At 44.8% G+C, this 25,765-nt stretch overlaps 8 protein-coding genes across 8 annotated transcripts; 3 read left to right on the plus strand and 5 right to left on the minus strand.

Annotated features, from left to right (window-relative positions):
- Positions 1-5,701: 5,701 nt before the first annotated feature.
- Positions 5,702-7,288, minus strand: L199_002838 (uncharacterized protein; the record flags this gene model as incomplete). The annotated part of the gene is made up of 3 exons (XM_064888577.1): positions 5,702-6,889; positions 6,955-7,090; positions 7,227-7,288. 3 exons carry the CDS (start codon positions 7,286-7,288, stop codon positions 5,702-5,704), a joined length of 1,386 nt encoding a protein of 461 aa, XP_064744649.1.
- A 485-nt stretch (positions 7,289-7,773) lies between these two features.
- Positions 7,774-8,627, plus strand: L199_002839 (uncharacterized protein; the record flags this gene model as incomplete). Its single annotated transcript, XM_064888578.1, has 6 exons — positions 7,774-7,832; positions 7,898-7,981; positions 8,060-8,179; positions 8,253-8,273; positions 8,359-8,492; positions 8,599-8,627. The coding sequence occupies 6 exons, from the start codon at positions 7,774-7,776 to the stop codon at positions 8,625-8,627; spliced, it is 447 nt and encodes a 148-aa protein (XP_064744650.1).
- A 214-nt stretch (positions 8,628-8,841) lies between these two features.
- On the minus strand, positions 8,842-13,299 carry L199_002840 (uncharacterized protein; the record flags this gene model as incomplete). The annotated part of the gene is made up of 7 exons (XM_064888579.1): positions 8,842-9,011; positions 9,073-9,462; positions 9,543-9,650; positions 9,727-10,491; positions 10,560-10,634; positions 10,720-12,982; positions 13,051-13,299. The coding sequence occupies 7 exons, from the start codon at positions 13,297-13,299 to the stop codon at positions 8,842-8,844; spliced, it is 4,020 nt and encodes a 1,339-aa protein (XP_064744651.1).
- Positions 13,300-13,892: 593 nt separating this feature from the next.
- On the plus strand, positions 13,893-15,482 carry L199_002841 (uncharacterized protein; the record flags this gene model as incomplete). The annotated part of the gene is made up of 5 exons (XM_064888580.1): positions 13,893-14,030; positions 14,163-14,396; positions 14,543-14,840; positions 14,930-15,143; positions 15,215-15,482. The coding sequence occupies 5 exons, from the start codon at positions 13,893-13,895 to the stop codon at positions 15,480-15,482; spliced, it is 1,152 nt and encodes a 383-aa protein (XP_064744652.1).
- A 241-nt stretch (positions 15,483-15,723) lies between these two features.
- L199_002842 (uncharacterized protein) lies at positions 15,724-17,509 on the minus strand (the record flags this gene model as incomplete). The annotated part of the gene is made up of 5 exons (XM_064888581.1): positions 15,724-16,318; positions 16,412-16,612; positions 16,671-17,115; positions 17,185-17,229; positions 17,293-17,509. 5 exons carry the CDS (start codon positions 17,507-17,509, stop codon positions 15,724-15,726), a joined length of 1,503 nt encoding a protein of 500 aa, XP_064744653.1.
- A 632-nt stretch (positions 17,510-18,141) lies between these two features.
- On the plus strand, positions 18,142-19,483 carry L199_002843 (uncharacterized protein; the record flags this gene model as incomplete). Its single annotated transcript, XM_064888582.1, has 3 exons — positions 18,142-18,260; positions 18,323-18,711; positions 18,798-19,483. 3 exons carry the CDS (start codon positions 18,142-18,144, stop codon positions 19,481-19,483), a joined length of 1,194 nt encoding a protein of 397 aa, XP_064744654.1.
- A 446-nt stretch (positions 19,484-19,929) lies between these two features.
- Positions 19,930-23,153, minus strand: L199_002844 (uncharacterized protein; the record flags this gene model as incomplete). The annotated part of the gene is made up of 7 exons (XM_064888583.1): positions 19,930-20,749; positions 20,821-21,032; positions 21,095-21,830; positions 21,896-22,163; positions 22,240-22,835; positions 22,907-22,993; positions 23,074-23,153. The coding sequence occupies 7 exons, from the start codon at positions 23,151-23,153 to the stop codon at positions 19,930-19,932; spliced, it is 2,799 nt and encodes a 932-aa protein (XP_064744655.1).
- A 634-nt stretch (positions 23,154-23,787) lies between these two features.
- Positions 23,788-25,070, minus strand: L199_002845 (60S ribosomal protein L2-A; the record flags this gene model as incomplete). Its single annotated transcript, XM_064888584.1, has 4 exons — positions 23,788-23,823; positions 23,907-24,480; positions 24,744-24,895; positions 24,963-25,070. 4 exons carry the CDS (start codon positions 25,068-25,070, stop codon positions 23,788-23,790), a joined length of 870 nt encoding a protein of 289 aa, XP_064744656.1.
- Between the last annotated feature and the right edge of the window lie 695 nt (positions 25,071-25,765).

A 25,765-nucleotide genomic window follows, 5' to 3' on the forward strand; every position in this document is an offset into this window, starting at 1 on the left:
ATGAAAATGTTAAACTTACATTGTTCACAATCGAGCTCAACGGAACTCTAGAATACACACTAAGTTCTGCACAGGCGATTCAATCTATTCCCAAACAAAAAGTCAGCGATCAAGGTGAATCTCTTACGATGGAGGATTGAGCTCACCTCTTGTGATGAATTCCGATGGATGACCTCTATGTGGGATACGCTGGTATCGATACAATTTGAGGTTCGTCTTTATGAGATAATTACAGAAAATCAGTATGTGATAGCTGCTATGTACAATTGGTTGAATACACAAGATGGAAGGAGGACTGAGCAGAGACGATGTAAAGATGAATAAGGTAATCAACAATGATAAACCCCAAAGGCCAAAGTGGGGGATGAAAATGAACGATAAAGTAGAGAGGAGTTGAACCCCTTTCATCTCCATCTTCCAAGACATGACCAGGTCCTTCATGAGAGCAGAACAAAGCAGTTGACAGAACAAGCATTTCATCATGATTTTCTCCCGAAGAATACCACTTGAGTAACTCCTTTCATCCCTGTTCTTCTTTCTTCTCGAAGGTCTGGCAATCGGCATCATCAAATGGCGACGGAGGAAAAGTAAGAGAATGTTTCTGGCCGATGACGAGGAGTACGTATGTCCCGTTACATGAGGATGGACATGTCCTTTCCGCGATCCGCGTTATGACTTGGGTCCATCCTTGATTTCACAAGGTGAGGGATGGAAGAGTCGAGGACAAAGGATGTTTGGAAGAAGAAAGAAAGGAAAGATCATCTCTAACCGAAAGGACGAATTGTATCCGTCCCATATAGATGCAGAATCAAAGGAAGTCTGGGACGAATGACGACGATCAGGACGGTGATGGTGGCGGCAAGAATGCACAAAGCAAATAAGAGATGTGGTATGTAGTGGATCAAATGAAGATATGCCTCGTCTGGAGGGTAATCAAGCGGCGAAGGTTTTCTTTCCAGTGGTACAGGTAGAAGGATAGGTACTTACCGATTACGGACGTATGTCGATAGATACGCTTCAAGTTTAATGTTGGTCTTGGTCGTTTCGTTTCAGATATGTCAAGGTTCTTGGCTGTTATCGTTTAAATCGAGTGTTGAATGTTGAACGTTTTAACTCAGGAGGTAGAGAACAGACGAAGTCAAGCTTGATCTTGATCTTGAGCTAAGAGAGGTGCTGGATACGAGTCGAATCCTGATAGATTGCCCCGCTTCCGGCTTTCAAAGGAAAATTCTACAACTATATATCCCGTTGGACGAACAGGTAATTGAACGAATGAATGAGTATATGTTGCCAAAGAAGTTATTCACAAAGATGGAAAACAGCGGGGAAGGAAATTTTCGATCTTCTTTATCGTAAAGGCCGGATCGACAGGTTATGAACAGAGAAAGAAGGTTCGATTCGTCCAACGGTTGGTTGGATGGACGTAGTGCGACGCTTACTGTATCTCTTCTTGGAACCAACGAAAACCTTGAAGTGTCTTACCCAGAAAAGTCCCGTACCGCGTGTCTGGTCTTGATCCTCGTGTTGGTCCAAGAGTGAGAGTCGTATAAAAGGTGCGAATTAAGGTTGTTTAAGATTTCTGACTTTCTGACTGAAATGTAGGCGTATGGCGTTCTGCAATTGAAAACGAAAACGAAAAAAAGGATTATTTGAATCAGCTGTTTATGTATTACAGAGATGACGAGAGAAAGAGATAAGCACAAGAAGGATATTATGCAGTATAACAAAACATATATAACGGGAACGGGAGATGTTGGGGATGGGGTAATAACGCCAGCGAGTTCAATACTATAGCAAAAGCGTTGTATAACAACCTCCTCTTTTACGAATAAATAGACCCAATATTCGGTTAAAGTGTCAATGCCTCTTTCTCTACCCAGCTGACGTCAACAAATAATTAAAGAGGTATCGTTGTGATAGGTGAATCTCTCGTAATACGATTGAATCTAGATTCGCTGGAATCTCTAGATCGAAATTCAAGCTTTGCGATATATCACCAGGAATTAACCAATCTCCAAAATGGTAAATGGTGCTGAAGCTGAAGATGAGAGATAAACCAACACAAAAAAACGATAAAGAAGGGTAGCGATCAACGTAATCGGCAGAGGGTCTTCAGTTCCCAAACAGACAAAACCATAATAATCATATAGAAGTCGTCAAAACCTGAACAATTATTCGGCAAGATGACAAGGAATATGCCAGGATTTAGGCTGGACTAGCTTCAGTCTCGACTTTCCTCCACCTGGAACCATCTAACCTTGTTTGTAAGGGTAATCCCCGCAAATTACGAATGAAATAAAGCCCTCCCCCTCTGCTTTTTTCGTCATGTCATATCATCTCATTTACAGCCAAAAGACAAGAATTATTCGTAAAAACACTCAAATATCCAAAACAGAGAAAGAACATCTCGAAAGAAACGGCTCTTCTTCACGTGATACGGAGACGGGCTGAAGAAAAAAAAAAAAGAGAGAAGAGCGCGGAGAGGTTACGTACCGGTGTATGTTATATTTCGCCCTTGGTTCCGGAGCCTTTTTTCTCTCTTTCTTCTTACAACAGGGAATTTCCCACGCTATCTTTGAAAGATCGGGGGTCCACACAGGAACCGAGTAATGCCGCTGTTAGAGTAATTTGCTATGAGTAAGGTGTACGTATACGTGTGGAAATGATTTACGAAATCGATGATGAGATGATAACGACGAAAGACTGAGGATGATGATGGGGATGATGATGATGATGCGAAGCTCGTTGCGATTTGGCGAAGATCCAACTTGCCTTGTAAGTAGCTTTGGATGTTGCTAGGTGAAGTGAGGTACTTTATCTTCTCGTGCTATACTGTAGCTCGTTTAGCGAGATAAGGTGGGTGGATCTGAGCGAAAAGAACTGAAGTGAAGTGGAAGTGAAATGAATGGAAGGTTTTGAGTTTGGAGCGAAGTTGAGATAAGTCTGTTTGTTTGTTCGATTGATTTATACTTATACTGATGGTGTAAAAAAACGAGGAATGACGACTTGTTACAAATGAAGATAAGGTGAAGATCGACCGGGGGAAAAACAAAGAGACGAACGTTAAATTATCTTATGTCTTGATGATATTCCGTTCAGTCAATCATGCATGTATGAGAAATGACGAGATACCAAGTGCAAATGAGCTCATATGTGCTGCATCTACTTACCACTCTCTGATAAAGAGTTTCCTGGTCAATAAAAAAGAGAGAGAAAGAGAGGAGCCAGATGCAGGAGATTACAATGCGAGTACACTGACAGAGAGGATCCTCCATCGGTTACTGGCTGATCCGGGTTGTCCTAGTCATCGTAGTCGCTCTAGTCATCTCTAGTCATCTCTAGTCATCTAGTCTCACTCCAACCCTCTAATTCCCAATTAGCGCCGTGCCTTATTTTTCCACTCTGTCATATATCTACTTATCATCTCCTCTCCTCTTCGTGCGAATATCTCAGTGAGCCCGTTCTTTCTCCACCGCTATATATCAGTTATCACAAGGATGCGTGAGATAACAGGAGATGACGACGCCACCGAACGCCTCTGATATATATGCATAACAAATTGAAATGACGAGAAGGGCACAACACCACAACTTGAACAGATCGTTGTTCTAATGTGCGGAGCGAAGACGACTCGTGATGACGGTCTCAGTAAGACGTAAGTGAAATATGGGACGACTTATGACCGGACTTCACTTCACGTCAGCTGGTCAGCTGCAAGTGAAAAGCTTTCACGCACTTGGCAATCTATCTAGAATCGCAATGCTACGACTTGACCAAGTAATTGGAAGCTCCAAGCCTGTGAGACATTTTCCCTTTTACGTGACCCTGAATCAAGAGGATCCACTTACGTTTTTTTGGAGAGGGAAAGGCGTCGAAGGGTTCCTTAATCGTCCGTACTTCCCATGCACGGACTTTACACGGAGAGGGAGAACGTTGTTCTCTTTACAAGTCTGGACCAGGTTTTGTATGTACTGTACCTAATTGTTTTAATTTACTGTACGACGATATCTTGCTGTAGCTGGTACGTTCACGATTTGAATTATCACTCATATTGGGTCAATTCCTCTACTTCCTTTCTATTTCTACGAGACACAGATAACTGCAGCTGGTGATGACGTCTCATCATATGGACAGGTAACCGGCATCGGTTCGGCTCGAGGTTCACTAAAGTCAAGCTACCGTTGTAGAGTAGGGTCCTAGGATTCTTCCTGAAGGGACGGATGAGGGGGTGCTAAATGCCGCCACCATTCACCAATCACAGATCACCTAATCACGTTGTCATAGTCACAAGGACAATTCGGTTCGTTGGAAGCGCAGTACCAGTAGGATTAGATTAACGAGTCTACTGCGTGAGCGAGGCCATCCAGGATCCAAGATCCAAGATTCAGGATACAATAGACGTCCTAGGACAACTATTGGTCTGAAGATTACAGTCTTTCTCGTAGGGCACTGACCTTTCTGAATATAGGACCGGTGTATACTGTTGTGATGGTAGAGGCGAATTTGGTCGCAGAAGGACATCTTGGTTCATCCCTCTCCAATCGGGTCGACCATGATCATCGCTTACACGCTTCTAGATGCAGTTGAATGGGGTATCATACATGATTGATCTGGGTCCCGACCATATTGTTAAGGTTGTTCTGGCATGAGATCGGTATAACATCACTACGAGCTACGGTCATGTTTGTCACTCCACCTACCGTTGGATGCATACAACTTTACGTCCACGGGAAGGATCACAACGTAATACAACGGAGTCCGAAAGGTTTGTGGTATTCTCGGGCACCTTGTCCGACCGACGAGGATGGATTCCCAGACGAGGTGAAATTCAGTAATATCTTGACTCTCATCAATGATAGCTTTGGGGGGACAAGAAAGCCCCTTGAAGAGGACCAGGCAGGCTGAAAGTTCGTGGCGCTGATCCAGGGAATGGGACAAGATCATTTTGTAAAACAGTGGCGGTGTGTCACCAGGGGTTCCTGATACACCTCCAATATTACGTTGACCCCTTCAATTACTTAGGCAACCGCAAACCTAGACCCACCATTGGGCTGTAGATGTTACGTATACACGATGTCATGAGCTCTTGGCATCACTATCAAGCTGGCATCGAGCTTGGTGAAACCCGCCGAAAGAGTTCGTATACAGGATAAGTAGACTCTTCGTATTTTGTGCAATCCAGTCTCACGCTGAAGAGCAAGATTTATCGAAGAGGAGGTAAGACCACTGAGCTATATGTTCGCATGCAGAAGCAAAAGGCTCTATATGCGCAAGAGATATATCGTCGGGCATGTCCATTCAATTCAGGCTTGAGATTTGTACGTGGTTTCACACAATATCATTAAATTTCATGAAACATCGTATCAAACAGGCTTGGATCTAATCTACAGTAGGGTTTTCTCGTGCAAAATGAAGTAAATCTATATATACAATGTCAATGAGTAAGTTTCCACAATATGGAATGAGATAGACAGATATTATGTGAGATGAACGAGGGTAAGCAACGAATGCTGGGTAACAGCGAGTAAATATCATACAAAGGACAAAATGAAACAAATAATCTACAGGTCGATTGTTGGATATACAATAGCTTGGTATCTGATGGATATGAGCGTTGATATACAACATTGAAACGACGAAATGAAAGCATTGGAAATGGAAATGGAGATCGTGTCATTCTGAAAGATCAAAAGTTGTCGCGTTAGGGATCATGGAAGGGATCAAAAGCCGGGAGTGGTCTATCGATATCTCCAAATAATTCAGTTCGATAATGAGCCTGAACTAAATCATCTTCAAGTTCCCTTCTTATCCTCTCTTCATCATCTGCGCCCTCTCTAGCAGCTTCGTTTCGCGCAGCTCCCATATTTCCCGCGGGAGTAAGGGGCACATCGATGTGTTCAATAGTAGGTGTGGGAATATCTTCAAATAATGTTCGCATAGCGATTTCATCGAAAACCACTCCATTTCTCCTATTTTCTCGATCTCCGTGTTCGACTCGTGGTACGTCAACATCGTTATTTTCCCTTTCCAGATTGGACGAAGGTAGAGTAGGTGAATAGGAGATAGGCGGCGGGACGTAGCTGAGTCGGAAATCATTATGAGGTGAAGGACCTGCGGTTCGAAGTCGTCTTTCCCTTTCGGCTCGAGGTTGAGACTGTGCATGACCTGTACGTGCTTCCTCGATTTCTCGTAATGCTGCTGACGCCACATTTTCCAATCTTCTTCTACTCCTATTCCTATGGCGTGCCAAGTCGAATGCTTCCGATTCGCTGTCGGTATCATCTATCTCAATCCTTCTCCTTCTCCTTCCAATAATCCGATTCATATTAATCATTTCTGGGCTTTGTGGTCTATCAAGTAAGGTGTCGAACTCGTCCGGCACGGACGTGGCATCCGAGTCGGACTCAGGTTGCGGTATAGGCGAACGTATGACGGTACGAGGATATCGAGTAATCCTGCTGGGCGAGCCTGACCTAGGTTGAGGATCGGTATGTTGGGTGTATTCTTCTAACCAATGCCTACTAGCTTCATTTGGCGGACTGGCAGGTTCGCCTATGTCGTGTGTGGTGTTAGTAGCGTTGACAGATCTGGTCATAGGAACAGGGATTGGCCGAGGATTTCTAGCTCGGCTGAGAGATATGGGCGGAGGTGAGATATCGGAAAATTGATCCGAACTGAAATCTATATCATTAGGGAGTTCGTCGCCGATGAAGTTCCTTCGAAGATTCGATAATGAGGTTGTTGATCGTCTCAAAGATGGTTCAGTCCTTATAGGTAATCTTCTGTCTGTCGGTATAGGAAGTCCAGTAGGTCCCATTGAGGTAGTTGCGGTCGAGAGTCGATTAGTGGTACGGGTCGGAATTTCAGCCCGCCTGGAGTAAAAGTGGTTCTGAGGTATCAAAGGAAACTATAAGTAAATGTCTGAGATTATCAGGCAAGGTCATGATGGCTCACATCGACGATCGAATCAAAAGCTCTCTGTATAAGTATATCCTTTGGGTCTAGTTGTTGTACGAATGTTCGGAATCGTTTATCAGGCATGACACTTGTACCTGACATTTTCCTTTCGACACGTTTGACTGATCCCTCACTATTTGCATGGATCAGTCCCATCAGCTGGTTCAGTGGTACCACGGGTAGAACGGTCAAAGGCGTGGTGAGCGGAGGACGAGAGGAGCAATTAGGAAGTCGGTGGGATGACACAGTGAGAAGAGAGTGTCACTGACAAGAGATCCATCACCTTTGCCACCAACACATCATCGTACTCCCTCTGAGACCACTTGCCCATGATGTCCGTACTTTAGCGGGATATCGGCGGTTGTTCTGATAATGCTCCGTCGAGTGTATATGCTGTTCAACTCCTTTCAGATATGCTGTTCGGGAATTTTAGAGTTTTTACTTGGACAGAGAGGAACAGATGATTCTTTCTGTCTGGGTATATAGCTGTGGGAATGTAAGAGGAAGAGAAGAATATGGGTTGATGTTCAATATTGGAAGAGCAACAAACAACAACAACAACAACAAAAACATGTGGAAACTGTCGACTTGCGCAACCTTGGATGCCTGGAATTTTACGTAAGGTGGCAAATCGAACTGAGTATGTGGGAAATAATATTCTTGTCATCAATTTATTCGAATTTATCCCAGGCGTGGACTTGGTATATATCGATACTTGATAATGGTCTTTGTTGATGCGACTGCTCGTACTCTTCAAAAGACCTTACCTTGACTCATCAATAACATCACAATACCACTCTCGTCTATACTCCAAAAATGCCAAAGATAAGGACACAGAGGACGAAACCACCTCCAGAGGGATACGAGGATATACAGTGAGCTTATGTATACTGGTTCTGTAGCTGTACGAACACGAGCTGACATCTCTTCGCACCTGTAGGGATGTACTGGAAGATTACGAGAAGAAGATGAGGGATGCAGAGAATGACTCGCATGAAGGGAAGAGGAAGGTGGAGTCTGTATGGTGAGTTGATTCCACAACTCCCCAACTCGATTGTCCACTGTAACTCCGGAGCTGATTCGAGTGTATTCGATTATACAGGCCAGTAATGCGAATATCTCATGCTAGATCGAGGTATATATACGATCTGTATTACAAGCGAGAATTAATATCGAGAGAATTGTACGATTGGTTATTGAAGCAGGGGTATGCGGATGCCAAGTGAGGCTTTTTCTTACATACTGGATCGAACCATCTCTCAACGAACTGACTGACTGGCTTACTCGTCGATTAGCTTAATAGCAAAGTGGAAGAAGTGAGTCGAGCTTCAGATTTCTCAGCTTCTCCTCCGACATTTAAGAGCAAAAGATAGCTGACTCGTGGCTTGTTCATCGTCACAGACAAGGATACGAGAAATTATGTTGTGTAAGATGTATACAAACGAAAGATATGAATTTCCAAGGATCAACTTGTATATGTCGAGTACCGAAAGCTCAGCTTAAGAAAGGTACAGTGGTGGAATGTCCTCATTGTGGTGAGTATCCAATCCACTTATTGATCTTGCGTACATTCTACACCTCATTTATAGAAGGGATCTCGACCTTTGTACAGGATGCTAATATTCATTATCTATGATATAGGTTGCAGAGGATGCGCTTCTTCAGATTAGTCATCAGTTCTCCCTACATGCATTGTATTTGTATCATCCCAGGCATGGTATCAATTTCATAGAATCATAATTCATCCCATCCACTCCAATCAAGAATGTATATGGTACAGAACGAATAGCATGATACGATCATCCATCAAACACTGCATTTGCCATATTCGGATCAGGAATCGAGGAAAGACAAACCACTCCATCGGAGCATCTATATCCAGTTCTACATCAAATTCCGTGACAATCTACCTACTTTCTTACCTCCCTCAAGCTCTTTTCCCATCCCGGGCGAGAATGGTGAATCTGTTAGATGACCTTTGTCCAAGTTATCGCATGTATTACTTCGAGATCTACGATCACCGGATGGAGGTGAAAATGGAGCCTGATCTGCTGCTATTTCGATTCCTGATCAGCCCACCCTACAATCTGGTTTCATGGGGACTGGCTGACATACCTTGTGGTGAAGAAAACGCTTTCATCCTCTCAGAAATGAATGTACTACTTCTCTTTTTCTTCTCAGCATCGGGCTCGACATGGCTGTTGGTGTTCTGGGCGATCGGCTTGGTTACACCTTCTTCACTTTGATGAGATGCGGAAGATTCGATAATTGGGAAATAATCTGGTACGGTGGCTTTCGAAGATGATTCCATGGTGAATGGAGTAGCTATCGGGCTGATCTTCCTTGAAGCATGGATGTTCAAATCGTCAAGAGAGAAAGGGGGTAATTCCGACACAGGAGTAACGATAGAGCTAGAGGAGATTGAACTGATACTTGAACTTCCTCTTTGATGAGTGAATTTCTCAATCGTCGAGATCCGTTGACCAATTGGCGAACGATCTGAATCTGATCATCAACAGTGATCAGCCTTCTATCATACAGTATTTGAGGGATAGAAGAGTCTTAGATATTGTTACAGTACTGACCTAAAGAAGCTTTCAGAAGTGAGTATCTCCTTCTAGCGCCGAGTAAAAGTTCATTCGGATCAATGGATCCTGACGGAAATCGGGTAGCTTGATACCTCGTCTCGCTGACTATCGTTTCAATATCCCGTCAATAAATTTCCATATAGTGCAGTACAAGTCAATCCGATAAGGAGCTGTAACTCACTCAATTCACTTTTGATCTTGGTGATCCCTTTGTTACAACAGGGGTAAATCACAATATTTGGATAATTGTATTGAACGAGTCTAATAGGAACGACTGTTGGATATATCTTCAAGTCTGGGTAGGCAGTCTGACACAGGAGGATAGGGATTGGTTTTACCCTCTGAAGCGGACTAGCAGGTGAAGGATGAGAGTGGTTGATGGGCGTGATTGGCGGGTATTTGACGATGTTAGGATAGCTAAATGGTATGAGCATGGGCGGTTCGACTGTCAGTCCATGTGGAGGTACCTTGAGTGGGATTGTTTGGATCTTCCGAGATGGAGGGTATAGAACGATATTCGGGTAAGAATATCGTATAAGTGTGACGGGCTCGTCGCTAGATTTTCGTGATTCTTCAAGTGGGGTAGGTAGGACCTCGTGAGAAGTGAGAGCGCATGGGGGGTACACAACGATATTTGGGTAATCATATCGTGTGAGTATGATCGATTCGACTGTCAATCCTTGCGATGACTCTAGAGAAAAGGACTGTGCAGTAGCGGAAGGAAGGGTCGGTGAAGGATATAACACGATATCCGGGTATAGATATCCGACCAAACTGATTGGAACATGAGATAATCCATGGTCCATTGATCTATCGGAGATCGAACCTTGTTTGACACATTTTTGGGTGGTGGGTTTGTAAATCACCATATCAGGGTAGGTGTGCTGATAAATCGGAATCGAAACTGCAGTTGGAATTGGCCTTTGCCTCTGTCTTGGCGGTGGATCTTTCATAGTAACAAGAAAAGTTGATATAATCAGCCAAACTCAGCTTACCATGATATGGACAACTTACAGATCACCAAATTAGGATATTGACAATGACGTTCTACCCCGCTTTTATCGTATAATTTCGAAACCATCATATTCCCTTTTGATTTGAGTCATTCACATCGAACCATTAGTCATTGCGCATGACTCAAAGAGGCTTTAGATTATCAATTTGTAGGACTCACCCTGGTCCGATACCGCTACCGCCAAATGAGATATTTCCCGCCCCCCTCCTTCTGGGCAACTTCCAAAACCCGACAATCTCTGACTTAACTTTCTCAGAGGTCTCTTTGGCTCTTTTCCGGCGGTTGTGGTATTGGGACTAGCCAGAGAAATGGCACTTTGATTGGTTTGATCATGATAACTTATAAACAAGGGTGCTCTTTCCCCTACTGAGGATGAACGAGATCGAAATCGGTCTTTCTGCCATTTGGATCTGAAATGTGGTTTGATATTTCCCATAAAGCTTGATCGAGATCGAGAATTTTCATCTTCATCAGCTGGGTGTTGGGCTTTATAAGGGTATTGTAATAGGTGGTCAGTAGTGAGTGATGTCGGAGATGGGATATCTTGCTCCATACAATCTTGGAATGGTACAGGAGAAGAAGAGATATCCGAATTCGACATTTCCTCAATGACGTCCAGCTGTGTACCCTCAAATCCCAAAACAGATGGTCTTCTCAAGCTCGACATCGAGAAATTCACTCCTTCTTCATTCTCATCTTCGTCGAATGGAGATACGGGAATATCCAGATCGAACGGGGAGTTAGGGTCGACCATTTGTCGTCCGGTACGTGGTCGAAGGTATGAGGTATCTGCTTGAGAGTAAACCTGATCGGAAGGTCGAGGACATCTTTCCAAAGGTGCGAAAAACTCTTCAGATAATGCTGAGTTCGGATCCGGGGACGATATCGACAGAGCAATCTCTTCGATGGGGGTTTCGACCGATTCGGTTGAAAGTGGAGGATAAGTCTCCTCGAATTCAATTCCCTCTTCAATCTCAATCTCGAAAGGAGAGTCAAGCTCGAACGCAGGGGTATGTAGTGAGCTCGAGTGAAGTGGGGATGGAGAGACTTGAAGATGTTCTAGGTGATCATGAATGACTTGAGTTTGAGATTCGAAAAATTCAATTTCTTGGTGGAGATTGATTTCTCGACTGCGAACCACCTCATTATTGCCCATGTTCACATCTTCGTCCTCGTTCAGCTGCGCTTTAGCAGAAAATGCCGGACTTCCACTAAGAGGGTCATGGATCTCGATGCTGATATTGGAAGGTAGAGCTACCACCTCGTGGAATGGCCAACCGAATTTCCAAGGTGTAGGAGTAACAGGACCTTTAGGTAGGAATGTCCAAGTACCATGATCATCCTGAGAACCGCTCCGGGCAGTATGTTGAGGGTCCGATGCGTCATCAGGAATGGGAGGTGCTGTTCGTGGAGAAGCAGTAAAATCGATTTTGGCAGGTAAATCGGACACGGCTTTCTCTTCAATTTCAACTTGAGCTTGAAGTCTCTGTCGTTGTTGGTGAGAAGGAGACAGATCCCATCCTTCGAGAGTAGTCGGTGGACCCCAGCTCGTACCTACGGACCACATCGCAGAGCCCAAGTCAGCCCATGGCGGACGAATCTCCTTCTTCGTATCAATCGTCAAACCCTCTTTACCCCTTCTTTTGGCTAGATCAGAGTCCGACCTGGCTCTTTGAGTGATGCTAACTCGCTGATAGAGCTCTTTGAGAAATGGCTGAGTGGCCAAAGCTTCTGGATCGGGCAGGGAGTGGACGGGAGAGTATGGGATAGAATGGAAGGATAGAGGGGTGGAAGATCTCGAGGAGATTTCAGGGGTGGAGTCAGGAAGAATGGGGATGGAGAAGACGGATAAGGGTGGAAGAGTGATGGTCTTAGGCTCCTCCGGAGGGGTGACGTCGAGGTTATGGGAGGAGTGAGATCTTCGTTCAATTCGGTAAGACGCTGCGATACCTTTTTCTTTTGCATTGGACTCCGAAGTATGATCTTCGTTGACAAGTATATTGATTGAGTCAATCGACAGGTCATATGGTGAATCGGTGAACTGATTTGAATTACCCCTCTCATGATGGACTGACGAGTCACCAGCTGATCCTTCCCTTTCTTTCGTCCGGTCCGAGTGGTGACTATTCATGTTCACCCACTTCCCTATCATCCCATCTTGAGGGTCTTTCTTCCATACCTCATACCATCTCGCTGCCCTCTTGTCCACTCTTAGTGAGACAGTACCTACGATCGGGAGATTACCAACTGCTTCAACATGATGACTGTGAGAAGGGAGGAGATAAGACGAGAAGAATGTCGGCCAGATGACGTCGGTAAGTCTTGGTCTATGTTTGGATCCGGGCACAGTCAGATGGAGTGATAAGCCTAGTGGAGAGGGGAGTTGGAGTTGCGATATCAAGTGGATAAGCTGTTGATGGACCTATACAATCACAAAACCCTTAATCAAAATGTGATCAACTGATAAGAAGAAGCGTCGATATGACCTACAGTAGGCTGAAGAATCACCAATAAGCTACCACCTTCCTCATCCTCATCGCATTCCGCTCTGTCCCTACCCTCCATATGGAAGTCTTTCCCATACTCGACAAGTAAGAACCATTTAGGCTGGATCTCACCGCCTCTCCACCCGATGGAGAGATCAGTGCTGGGTTCAAATCTCGATAGTGGCTTGTAAGGTATATGAGATTGGGTCTGAGAACGATTTCGCAAGGGAGTCATGCGGAATGGTGAAGACATCTTAGTGTAAGAAAGTGATTTATTGATAAAATAGAAAGATCAAAACGAAAAATAGGATCTAGCACAAGACAATCGATGCCTTGATCAGATATCAGTAAGGTAAAAGACAACTTAAAAGCTTAGGTATAGGATGGGACGACCAACATCTACAGGAGAATAATGATAAGAGGACAGATACCCTCATGGGACACTTTATATCTTGCCAAGCTCCCTTGGCTCTCGCAATATGTGACCCATCAATCATCTACTCTGTCCCTGTGTCCTAGTCTACGGACTCCACACAATAATAGGATCAAAGCGACAAGGTATGGTAGTCAAGGTGATCTACTGAGATTAGCTTGAAACATGTTACACCCTACGCATCTATCTCTCTTGCCACAACCGATTGCCACACCCTACCAAATCACTTACTTGAGTACTGACTGTAAGCCGCTTCAAACTCGACATGAATGATCATTTCGTTCCCTTGGTCTCTCACCAATACAAAGCGTGTCATGCGCAATATCAATATCTATATTTCTTCTAGACTACTTCGATATACCCCTAGATCTAAACATCTACATACACGACGAACGCACCGACCGTACACCAAAATGGCATACCCTAACAACCCATCTTCACCTACCGACTTGTTATCCGCCTTACCAGCCAAATTCGAACAAGCTAGGAAGAGCGGTCAACTGTATTTCTTCCCTAGTGAAGCTAGAGATGTATACTCGCAAGGAAGGAGGGTATGTAACTTTGATTCCCATCTTCTTGCTGATCCATTACACCCCTCTCGCCCCCGGCCCCCCTATTCCCCTCCCCTCCAAATTTTCACTTGGCATTATTTCAAGCTGACCCTTCATTGTTTGACTGACCAGTTCAACCTTCGACTATGTCCAGCGTTACAAGATAAACAAAAAGCCAAAAGCGACGCTTTGGAAGCAGTGAAAGCCGAGAACGGAAAATCAGGATCACCGGAACGTAAGAGAGCAAGGACCGAAGAGACAGTGGATAAACAGAATACGGAAGAACCGTTCAAACCTCCTTATGTGGAAGAACTTTATGTAGGGTGTTTAGAGGGCTTGGAAGGTGAGGAAGGAATGAGTATATTGGTGAGTTCGCTCGGCTACAATTCTTTTCTTAGAGATGGGAGATGGACGAACTCAGAAGCTAACGAGCGGTCATAAACATACATCCACAGCTGAACAAGGTAAGTCAACTGCAATTCCCCTGTAGCCGTGTAGTGCAGTGCAACAAGCTGATTTCTGTCGATGTACAAATACAGTATTCCCTCTTACCTGAACATATACTCCTCTGTCCACCTTCATATCAACCGCAATCACTCCCGCCTACTCCACCTCAATTAGCACTAGCGTACAACATCCTCCAGGCGGCTTTGAGGCATCCTACCAGACCTAGGAAACTCTTAGGGTTTTACAATGGTGGTGAAGGTGCGGGAGCAAGTCAGAAATGGCGTCACCTGCAGTTCGTCGAAGTACCAGGCGGAAGAGCACCCGTTGAAGAGTGGTGTCAGAGTGTACGATTCTCAAGGCCAGGTGAGTTATTTTCACCATCCAATTCACCCACCAAACGATAAAAGGTATCTCGCTTGTTGGTTGACTAATGTATATGGATTCTTCTGTAGATCAAGCGATCCTTCTTCCTGATGTACCTTACCTACACATCATCCATCCCCTTCCACCTCATGCGTCTGTACCGTACCCTCCTACAGCCGAGACCAACGAACAACTGGTGGATTTACTGGCTCCAGCCACGATGAAGATGTTTGATCTCGCCTTTGACGCTCTGAGGAACGGTGGTGCAGATAGAGATGGCGGATGGAACTTGTTGATCACTTTGTGAGTGCACCTTACTGAGCTGTTCATCAATTGTGTATAATAATAATGCTGACCGATATTTGATCTCACAGAGACCATCTTCACCTCATCCCGCGTTCCCTCCCTTCATTCCCCTTGCCCTCCCCACATCAACCCCTCGAACTCAACTCATTAGGATACGCAGGGATGATGTTGGTCAAATCTCAAGAAGAGCAAGATACTCTCACGGAAGCAACAAACGATCACGGTGGTTTGATGCATGTATTGCAGAAATGTGGTGTACCTAGAGAATGGGGAGAGAAGGCTAAAGAGGTTGAGGGCATACAACAGGGGTCGCATGAGCTGGATTTGGGGCTTTAGATGAAGTCCATAGCATAAAGTTCGGTCGGACTTTTTAGGGCTCATTGACAGGAAAGTATCTCAGGTAGAGGGAAGTATCTCAGATAGATGATAGAATGTTGTACATTACATATCAATTCTCCTTGACTTCATGCATATCATCAAAGGGGTATATTCAAGTGCAAGGTATCTTTGTATTTGTATTCTATTCAAGCAGGGAGATACAGTCGTCACTATCTCCCTTGACGATGTTTCACTCGCCTCACACCTCCCCTCCTACCCAAGCCCACACTAGAAATCCGAACCCCCACGGTCCAACAGCAGCCAACCTCCATCCAACTCTCTTCGCCATTCTCGTCATCTTACTCTGTCTCTGCACCATCGGTTCTATAGGTTGAGTCGACAATACAGGCGGTTTATCAGGCTGTAAGAATGGTCTCAGACCTTTTTGCCTATAAGTCTTGATGATGGGTTCCCATTTCCCTCCAAATCCTTTCCCACCTATCAATATAGGTTCCACACCTGCCTTGTACCTCTTAGCAGCTTCTAGCTGCATCTGCGAGTCGACAGACATAATCCGTTGACACGCCCTGAAAGGTCGTCCGACGAGTTCTGCCAAGATTGAAGCCAAGACTCCGCCAGTGACGATGGTAGTCGCTTGAGCTACTCTGGCTATTGTGGGTACAGGCTGTTGGGTGATTGTCTGTGAGGAAGAAGATTGTTGTTCGGAAGAAGGGAAATCTAAGACTAGGATGTTGTCCCATGAAGATTGGATCGATCCGCCGAATAGTGCTTTGACTCGTAGACCCACCCGTCTAGTCACGTCGAACGCAGCGAAGAAACAACTGTAGCTTAGACTGTATGTTAGAGATATAGAATGATCAGCAGACGTTTTGCTCTCGTTTAGTGAAGCTAGATCATATAGGCTCAAGATGATAGGAACAACTCACGCATCTCTTGCAACAGCCCATCTCCAACCTGTCCACCAACTATGACTCTTCCTCCATGTCTCACTTGCAAAGAGATTCTTGATAGCTTGTATAGGCGTAGCAGGCTGAGAAGCGTCAAATGCTTTCGGGACATTGCGGATAGGTAAACTGAGGAATTTAGCTGCCATGGAAGTAAGCGATGTGGTGGATTGATGAAGGAATCTATATGTCGAAATTAGATGAGCGATAGTCCGGATGAGACGCCTAGTTAGGTACTCACCTGACTACATTCTCAACAGGAGTGAAAGCTGCACCTTGTACCAAGCCTGCACCTGCACCTGCTATACCTGATAACAAGGTAGGATGATTGGGTATGATACTTGGACCTCTCAATAGGGTATCAAGGTTAATCTCTTCTTCCTCTCCCGCCCCTTCTTCTTTGGAAGTATCACTATTCGAATTGAGGGGAGCATGATACCTCGCTTTATCAACTCCGACCTCTTTCGGTTTTTGGAAAAACGACAATTTCGCCAATGACAATGAGAAGAACGAATGACTCGTAAATAACAGGAACCCCATCGTTGTGTTTACCAGTAAAGGAGGTAATATTGTCAGTGTGATAGCTATTAATCCGGTCTTGCGACGTAGGAGATCACGTATGAATGATGGTGAGAGGGTCTGGTCGGATGATATTGCCAGTTGACGAAGACCTGCCCATGTGTCCACTATGGATATAGACACAGATAACTGAAGTCAGTCACTAAACCAAGATGTCTAGATGTGCGGAAGCTTACCTCGACTTGGTCTGAATAGTTTGCTAGGTCTTCTAAATAGAAACCCTGATACAACCACACACCACATCAGTAAACGAATGTTGCCCTTATTGTGTGGAAGCTACTGACCAGTAAACAATACTAAAGATCTAGCGAATGCAGCACTAGCACTGCTACTCGTACTACTGACAGCCAGAGTATCTGCTCCCGACAGCCTATCCTTGTCCTTCACCGCAGATGCGACTTTGACTGCATGTCGGACCTTCCTCCAATTAGATGGACCTGACGAGGGACTCGGGCCGTCGTCGGGGGCGGTAAAGTCTATAGGAATGGGGCGAGTTGTCATATTTGCATTTTATATTGGCTAGAAGAGGAAAGAGTGATGCTGGTACCTAGTATTTAGTGGTGAACGAGAGTCTCGAGGACTAGCAGGAAATGGTTGTAAGGAGTTGGCTAAACATCAACATATTCCATGACGTTGTGACGACTACCGTTCGGCGTTGGGCGTTGAGTCCGGTTCCTAATCCCATTACAAACTGAATACAAGTCGCCGGCTGTGGTACCTCGTAGTCCTGATTAGGATTCACATTTGATTCCGTCGAGTGATGAGTACGAGTGTATAAAAATTTTGAACTTCTCTTCTCACTTCTTCACTTCTCCTCTTTCTCTCCTCTTCTGTTCCAACACTCATAAAAAGTATCTGTTGTATCATAGGACCACCCAGTCCATCCCTGTGAGTGTCATCACCCTTCTCATCTTCTCTCTTTTCCAAACGGAAACAAGACCCCCAAGGATGTTATCGCACTGGGCACTGAATTCATCGGCAAAGATCCGTTGAGATATAGATTATAAAGCCTTTTATCCACTTTAGTAGGGTGGAGCGAGCTTAGAAAACTCGTGACTGAGGGGGTCATCCATACATATCACAGTCTGTCTTGGAGATGTGATAGCTGTAGCTGACATGATTTATAGTCAAAAATGGACAGTGATACCGAAACTCCCTCCAATTTATCTACGGAGGAATTGTTGAAGTTGTTCAATACCATACAAACTTCTGTTGATGCTACGATCTCCTCGTCTGCTCCGTTAGCTACCAAGTGAGCTTCTGTCTATGTTCACGAGCTAGAGTATCAAGCTGACTTTATCTTACGATGCTCAGAGTGAAAAACAATGATGATTCCCTTGATTTTACCAATGGTCTATCCCTCCTTCTCCTCCGTCCTCAAATGCTATTGTCCTCCTTACAAAACCTCATTATCCTGTTATCCCTTCGTCTGATCGACCCCTCTTTACCTTTCCCCACATCAGACGAAGTACAATCTACAATCTCCCTCTCTACCCCATTTACTGCCCCCCGCTCCCACAAGGACATAGCGAAGAGTAGTGTGGGAAGTATGCTCAGTGAGCTCAGTGGGGAATTGATGTTGGGTCAAGAAGTTATGGATAAAGTTAGAGGTATGGAGAGTAAATTGGAATATCAAATCAAGAAGTTGATAGGTCTCGCCGAAACTAGCGAGAAGAAAGTCACACAGGAGGATGTCGAAGAAGGTGAGCGACTTATACCCAACGATTTACAGCTTCTCGCGCACATATGCGGAGGTGGTATAGTTAGCTGATCCCAATATTATTGTTAGATCCATTATCATTCCGACCCAATCCATCCGCTATAATATCCTCTCGAGAACCCACAACAGCATCCTCCTCTACCAAACCATCCAGATACGCCGCTGCTTCAGACGAAGAGGATGGATCTTCATCTCAGATCTATCGACCCCCTCGAGTCGCAGCAGTTCCATATCTAGAGACCGGTGGAGGTCGATCCGAGCGTAAAGAGAGACAGAGACAGGCTCCAGCACTTTTATCTGAATTTGCAGCTTCTATCGATTCTGCACCCATACTGGAATCAACTTCGGGTCTATCGGTTAGACCAGTCTCTAACAAGGCTACCAACTCTGTATCTGCAAAAAGAGCAGAGGAGCTCAAGAGAATACAAGAGTTTGAAGAATCCAATATGACTAGATTGGTCACCAGTAAGAAAGAAGCTAAGCGCAGGAGGGATGACGAAGCCGCCTTGGCAATGGGTTTCGGTGTCGGCAGTGGGAGAGGTAGACGAGGAAGGAACGGACTGGAAGCTGAATTGGAAGGTGTCCTTGGTGATAGAGGTTCCAAAGGTGTTTGGGACGGGGTGGGTAAATTGGGTCACAGAGGGGACACGTTACAACGTGGGAAGAAGAGGTTGAACGGTGGGTTGGGTGGGGAAGGGAAACGACCGGGAGAAAGTGGGAGGTTTGAGAGGGATATGAAAAGGAGGAAGAATTGATATACCAATCACGGTATGAAATTTGTATAGCTATTCACCAGTCAAATGCATCTTTGTTGTATAATGTTACGATAACAGTGTCATGCTCATAAGCTGGGTGGTCTGCAAAATCGAAAACGGCATCGATTCATAAAATATACTGAACATATAGAAGTATCAGAAGGACAGATAATTCAGTAGACATCAAATTGAGGGAGCAAGATTGTCTGCGGTTAGCAGTAGATGTCACCGATCGTGAACCCCATCAATTTCAGTTTTGCTTCGATCCTCACGCCGCTTTCAATCGAATGGGATTCATGTCACCTTTTGATTGGCATCCCCAGCGTGTGTTCATGCTTGTTTTAATTGTCAATGACTAGATGCAAGTGCGATCATTTGACTGACCAGAGGCTCTATTTGTCGCGGCGTCATGCGCCCGTTCCCATCTCCATTCCTGTGTCTTGTCCTTATCCTTGCTCACCGCTCGTTTCCCAAGGTTTGGCATTATAATAAGCAGGTTGGAGGTAATATGGGACCTGCTGACTCTGATTCTGATGCTGATTTTGGCTGGGGGTCTGATCGTAAGGGTAAGAAGCCGATACTGGATTAGGCTGCGGTCGTTGGGATGAAGCAAGAGGTAAAGGTAATGGTACATTACTCAACCCCCAAGTACTGTTAAGCTGAGTCTGATATGGTGGTATCTGAGTTGGTTGATAGGGGTATTGAGGTTGATCATGAGTATAATATGGTTGTTGAACGCCTGTTGGTTGGGAAGCGGATCCTCCCTGAGGCGGATAATTATAAACTTGAGCTTGCTGGATGTGTTGACTATGATAAGCACTGGTAGCTGGAGGAGTATGTTCCGTCGAAACCTTGGCGGTCGGACTCGGATCAGGATTAGGTTCACCCCAGATAGCAGCTATGTTAGGTTGACCAACACCAGCACCAACACCCGTACTCGATCTTTTCTGTCCTTTCTCACTTTCTTCCCTCGTCATTGCCCAGATACTATTACCGCCTTGTCCAGGTGCGTTCCCACCTGAGCCAAATAGGAATCCACCGCTTCTCGGAGTGTTCGACGTGATCGTATGAGCATGAGGAGAAGAATGTATGCCCAATGAAGGGGATGCAGTGGTAGGTGGTAAATGGAAATCGGCAGCCGGAGGAGTAGGAGTACTTTCCAACATCAGGTTCTGAAGGAGATCGTACGCTGTTGGCTTCTTCGTCGAAGAGGCAGGGGGTGCAGGTGCTGATGCTGTTGGTGGAAGGGAGATACCGGGAGGTGAACTATGTTTGTATAAATGAGATATTAGTTTCCAATGCGATTTTTGTTCTGGACCTGTATAAGAAAGACACACCTCTTGTTCCAGAAAATCACTTCCTCATTATCCACTTCCTTCTCTTCGTCCCCATCAACACTACTTTCCGAAGCCAAAGTAGCTCGCATAGCTAAATTGACAGGATCATCTTCCGTCTCCGTACTGACAGATGCAATGTCGGATTCTTCTCTGGAATTGACCTGGACAGGTAAGCCCAAAGGTCTTGCAATACCAAGTAAAGCGGATCCAACCTTACAAACCAATAGACACTCATATTAGCCGACACCATGATTCATCGTGGAGAAGCACTCACCGCACTTTGCATAATCAACTTTGCATCTACCTGGATATCCGCCAATCTCATCAACTGCTCCTCGTTGGGATGGACATCACCCTGTGAATCTAAGCCATTACTTTCGTTTTTCTCACTGGTGATCCCCCTTTGGAGCGGTAAGAAGCCTTTCATATCTAGATCCTCCTCGAGAGGTTCAGGTAGAGATGGTAATTGCGAGATTGGAAATACCCCCATCAAATCATCTATCAACTTCTTATAGGTGATCCAGAAGTCCTTGAGTATCGCGGAGGAAGGATGAGCTTGGTTCTGTCTAGATAAATATTCCAAGTCCATTTTGATCCATTTCGAAATTATTCTTAGACTAGGAAGTATCCTTCGTAAAATCGCACTGATATATACCGTCAGATCATCACTTTGTCCTTCTTGTTCGTTATCGTTATCATTATCGTTCTCAACAGATAGAGCGCTTTGGTTGATTATATTGAATTTAACTTCTTCGATCTCTTCACATGCAATTTTCATTATAATTTGTGAGATCCCCAACAACAATTCCAAAGATCTGAATTCACCCTCGTGGGATCTCTGGATCAATTTAGCATCTTGTTCGATCCCAGCGGTATTCCGAGCATGATGATGTAATCCAATAAGTATGATGATTGTCTTGACGATATTTTCAGTTGATAGTTGACGAGATCGCAATAATGAACCCATTTGATCGAACAAGACAGGTTGAAGTGTAGGGATGAATGAGAATCTATTTATGCGAAGACCGAGCAGGTCAGCTAGGAAGGCGTATGTGACACTTGATTCACAACTGACCCAGCTTTGAGATACAGTATTCCAACGAGGACTATCATATCTTCTCTCCACTTTTTCACCTCATTACCAGACTCCAGAGATGGTTCTTCCTTGTCTTCTTTCCTCCTGACTCTCCATCGCTCAGTGGCTTTACCGAGATATTCATACAATATCCCGTGAATCCCTTTGAAGGCATTCCGTATGGCTGATGCTCTGAAGTAATAATAGATGGTAGAGAAGGAATCGGAGGTATAAGTTGAGATGACAGCCAATTGATTGAAGGCGGCACCTAAGTCATAAGAACGAGCAAGTCAGCAACGACACCTTGTAAAGCATATGTCCCATATATGTATATGAACGCTCACCATCATCAGGTTGTATACTCCTAGCGACTTCATAATACTTCCTAGCCTCACTGTACTTCTCTTCCGATCCACTTTTTCTATTCGATTTCTGATTCCCATTATTGCTGTTGTATTGTTCCTTATATCTCTCCAGATCACCCAGGCATATCAAGCCTTTATAAATTAAATTCAACTTATCTTTCTTCTCCTGTCCCCTTTCCCCTTCCACCTCGTCATGTGCATCATCGTCGAATCGATTGCCCAGGGGAATCTTCACCTGTAGAAGGGAAGAAGCGATACCGGAGAGATCTTGTAATTCGTGATAGTTGTATATTCTCGATATCAGAGATTTGTAAAAACTCTCTTCGCTCGATAAGAATTGCTTAAATCGAGTGATAACTTTTCTCAATTCATTCGAGTTGGAGTTGTTATCAGATCGTCGATCCCTCCTTCCTTGCTGGGGCTGGGAAGAGGAAGAGGAACGTTCGATATTTGATATGATATTTCGATAAGCTGAGATGAGTAGATAGGAAGTTTGATGCCATAGATTATCTAATGATTGGGAATAGGGAGACAAGGGATGTGAGAAGATCAAGAGGAGATGAATTTCACGACATCTAAGCAACAAGGAATGTCAGTCGTGATTGAGGGTCAAGAGTCAAGGACAAGCGTATGATAAGCAGCTTACCTCTGTCTAGATTGTTCGGCTTCTCTACTCCAGGGTGGTTGGGTCGATAAGATACCATTTAAATTCCCAGCTTCAGCTCGAGCATCGCTGTTCCCACGACATCGAGAAGAGGGGTCATCAGCTCAAGCTACGTAAAGGTAGTAGCACCATAGTAACTGATAACTCACCGATCAAGCTCAGCAGCATTGCGTCTCTGTGCTCCCCCACTCCTCGCATGACTCTGTGAGTGTGATTGTCTTCGTGACATCTCGGTGATATGAGATAGACCAGACGATAAGAGATGTTGAACCTCGGTTTATTCGCAGATGACTTGGATTTCACGACTGAGTGTTAAGGTCTCATCGTACCGCAATCTCATGAATGACGGAACGACGATCCAGTCGGAGGCTGAGGCTGAATATGCAAAGATATGAAAGGATAGGTGTCACGAAAAGGAAGGAAGGAAGATGTCAGTAGGGAGGGAGATGTTCAACAGACATAATTGAACCAACCGGTGACGAATAAGGTTGTGTGCAGTGGGTGAATAGCAGTTCCTGAATCCCATACATCATTCCATCACATCATCATGCAATCATCATACCATCGCGATCCATACCCCAGCAGCAATCATCTCACTACTCAATGATTGCAACACATAGATGATGCAACGCCTACATATAGTGCTGATTCTCTTCCAATTCGTCAAAAAGAATCTGCATGAGAAGAAGGCGGAAAGAGTACATAAATCTCCTCTTGACTGCTTTCCCCAAAAGTTTTGTTTGTGAACCGAAAGAGATAATAATCCATCCCAAATCATCCCAATTGGATCATATCCACTTTCCCTACAACAATCCCTACTAGCCAACCCATCAACAATACAAAAGCTATCTCTATCGAAAAACTTAGGCAGTGTCGACGGTCTTTCCGGCGGTACCTCGCTATATGACATCGGAAACACAAGATCATCAGTAAACAGAAGAACAAGAACAAACTGAGTATGGAGGGAAGAGCGAATACTTACGAGAAGACCAGTTCTTCTGGCAGCGATAAGACCGGCTTTTTGACCTGAAGGAGCATCTCTGGCCATTGTGGAAGCGTGACCGATGTGTTGATGGTTACCACCACCGTGAGGGTGATCGACGGGGTTCATAGCAACACCTCTGGTTCTAGGCCATGAGTTTCTCTTGGCTCTCATAGCGTGGTGTTTTCGACCAGCTTTAAGGAAAGGTTTGTCGATTCTTCCACCACCAGCGATGATACCAACGGTAGCTCTGCATCTGGATGAGATGGTCTTCTTGGCACCGGAAGGTAATCTGATTCGGGTAACACCAGTCTCAGAGTGTCCAATGACGGTAGCGTAGTTACCGGAAGTTCTAGCCAAAGCTCCTCGATCACCAATCTTTTCTTCAACGTTACAGACGATGGTACCTTCGGGACATTGAGAGATGGGCAAGACGTTTCCGACGTTCAAAGTAGCTTTTTTACCGGCGTAGATGAATGATCCGGTAGAGATACCTTCAGCAGCGAGGAAGGTTTCCTTTCGGAGCTTGTATCGGTATGGGTCTCGGAAGACGACGGTGGCGAGGGGAGCACCTCTGAAGGAGCACGGGCGTCAGCGAGTGTTCAAGAATGATTTGTATATCATAGCGTTCCATCTCTCCACGTCAATTCCATCTATCCATCCTTCTTCTAAACGATTGTGGTGCTGTCGTCGAAACGTCCAATTCACTGGGCATTGATGCCCACTATCCTCTCTTGACATCTTCCATCCGCTTCCATGCAATGCGCTCCCTCATGCCACACTATAACCCCCTCCTATTCCCAGATCCATCGCCTTATAAGACGAAACATCACTCACCGACCAGCATCGTGGATAACTTCCCTAACCACACCTCTGATGTAACCGTTCTTCTCGGCGAAATCGAGGTTCCTCAATCGAGCGGGGTTCTTGTTGTGGTGGGTGTGGGATTTGAAAATACCACCGGATTTTCTTTGAGCTCGGATGACTCGCTATATAACACAGCCAAACAACAAATGTCAGATTATCGTTCGTCTCTTCTCTGTTCTCCAATGCAACCATCTCCTTTCCATTCCCAATCCAGTCCAAACCATCTAGCACGATCGCGAATTCGACCTCCTCATCGATCTGACCTATAACTCTAAATTCTATCTTGTCTTTCTCCATATACCATTACTTCAATCATAAATCGATCAGAAAAGCGACTTACACCCATTTTCTATAACACCCAATCGAATCAGCTTATGCACAAGGTAGTGAAGGAGAGAACAAACAACTCACGAAATACTTTTTGACGGTCGGTTGAGGTGACTTGAAGGATGAGAGAGACCAACAAATCGATAATGGTTTTAGAGGTTTTGATGAAAATTCGCTACGACTACGGTGTACGGTGGAGAGTCAGAGCAAGCTGCAGAGATTGCACTACAGAGGATACAGGATACCCTGTATGGCAAGAACAGGGAAGTGCCACGATCGGATATATCGCACTTCCTCTCACTGTCATTCCATTCGGTGTTTACACTTAAGTCCGATCATCTCGATTCTGCCACATTACTCCATTCACCCTTCACTCGATCTCATTTTCATGTTTCCGCTTTTGTTTTCAACCGCAGTGGACTACTTACAAACACAGTAAATGCGTGCCTTGTACACGAATGCAATCTGGTTACAGCACAATAACATATTCATCTCTTCTCACCGACAACTCATTTGTGCCTCTTTATCACTCTTCTTTGTCTTACTGTTGATTCGTTAAAACGGGATGAAAAACTCGTATTGATTGAGATTGAATGAAGAGTATATGTGAAATATAAAACCAGAAGGGAAAAAGACAGAAAGAAACCTCTCGATATATTCTCTTC

The sequence above is a fragment of the Kwoniella botswanensis genome, chromosome 1, assembly GCF_036426115.1.
Source record: "Kwoniella botswanensis chromosome 1, complete sequence".
NCBI lineage: Eukaryota > Fungi > Basidiomycota > Tremellomycetes > Tremellales > Cryptococcaceae > Kwoniella > Kwoniella botswanensis.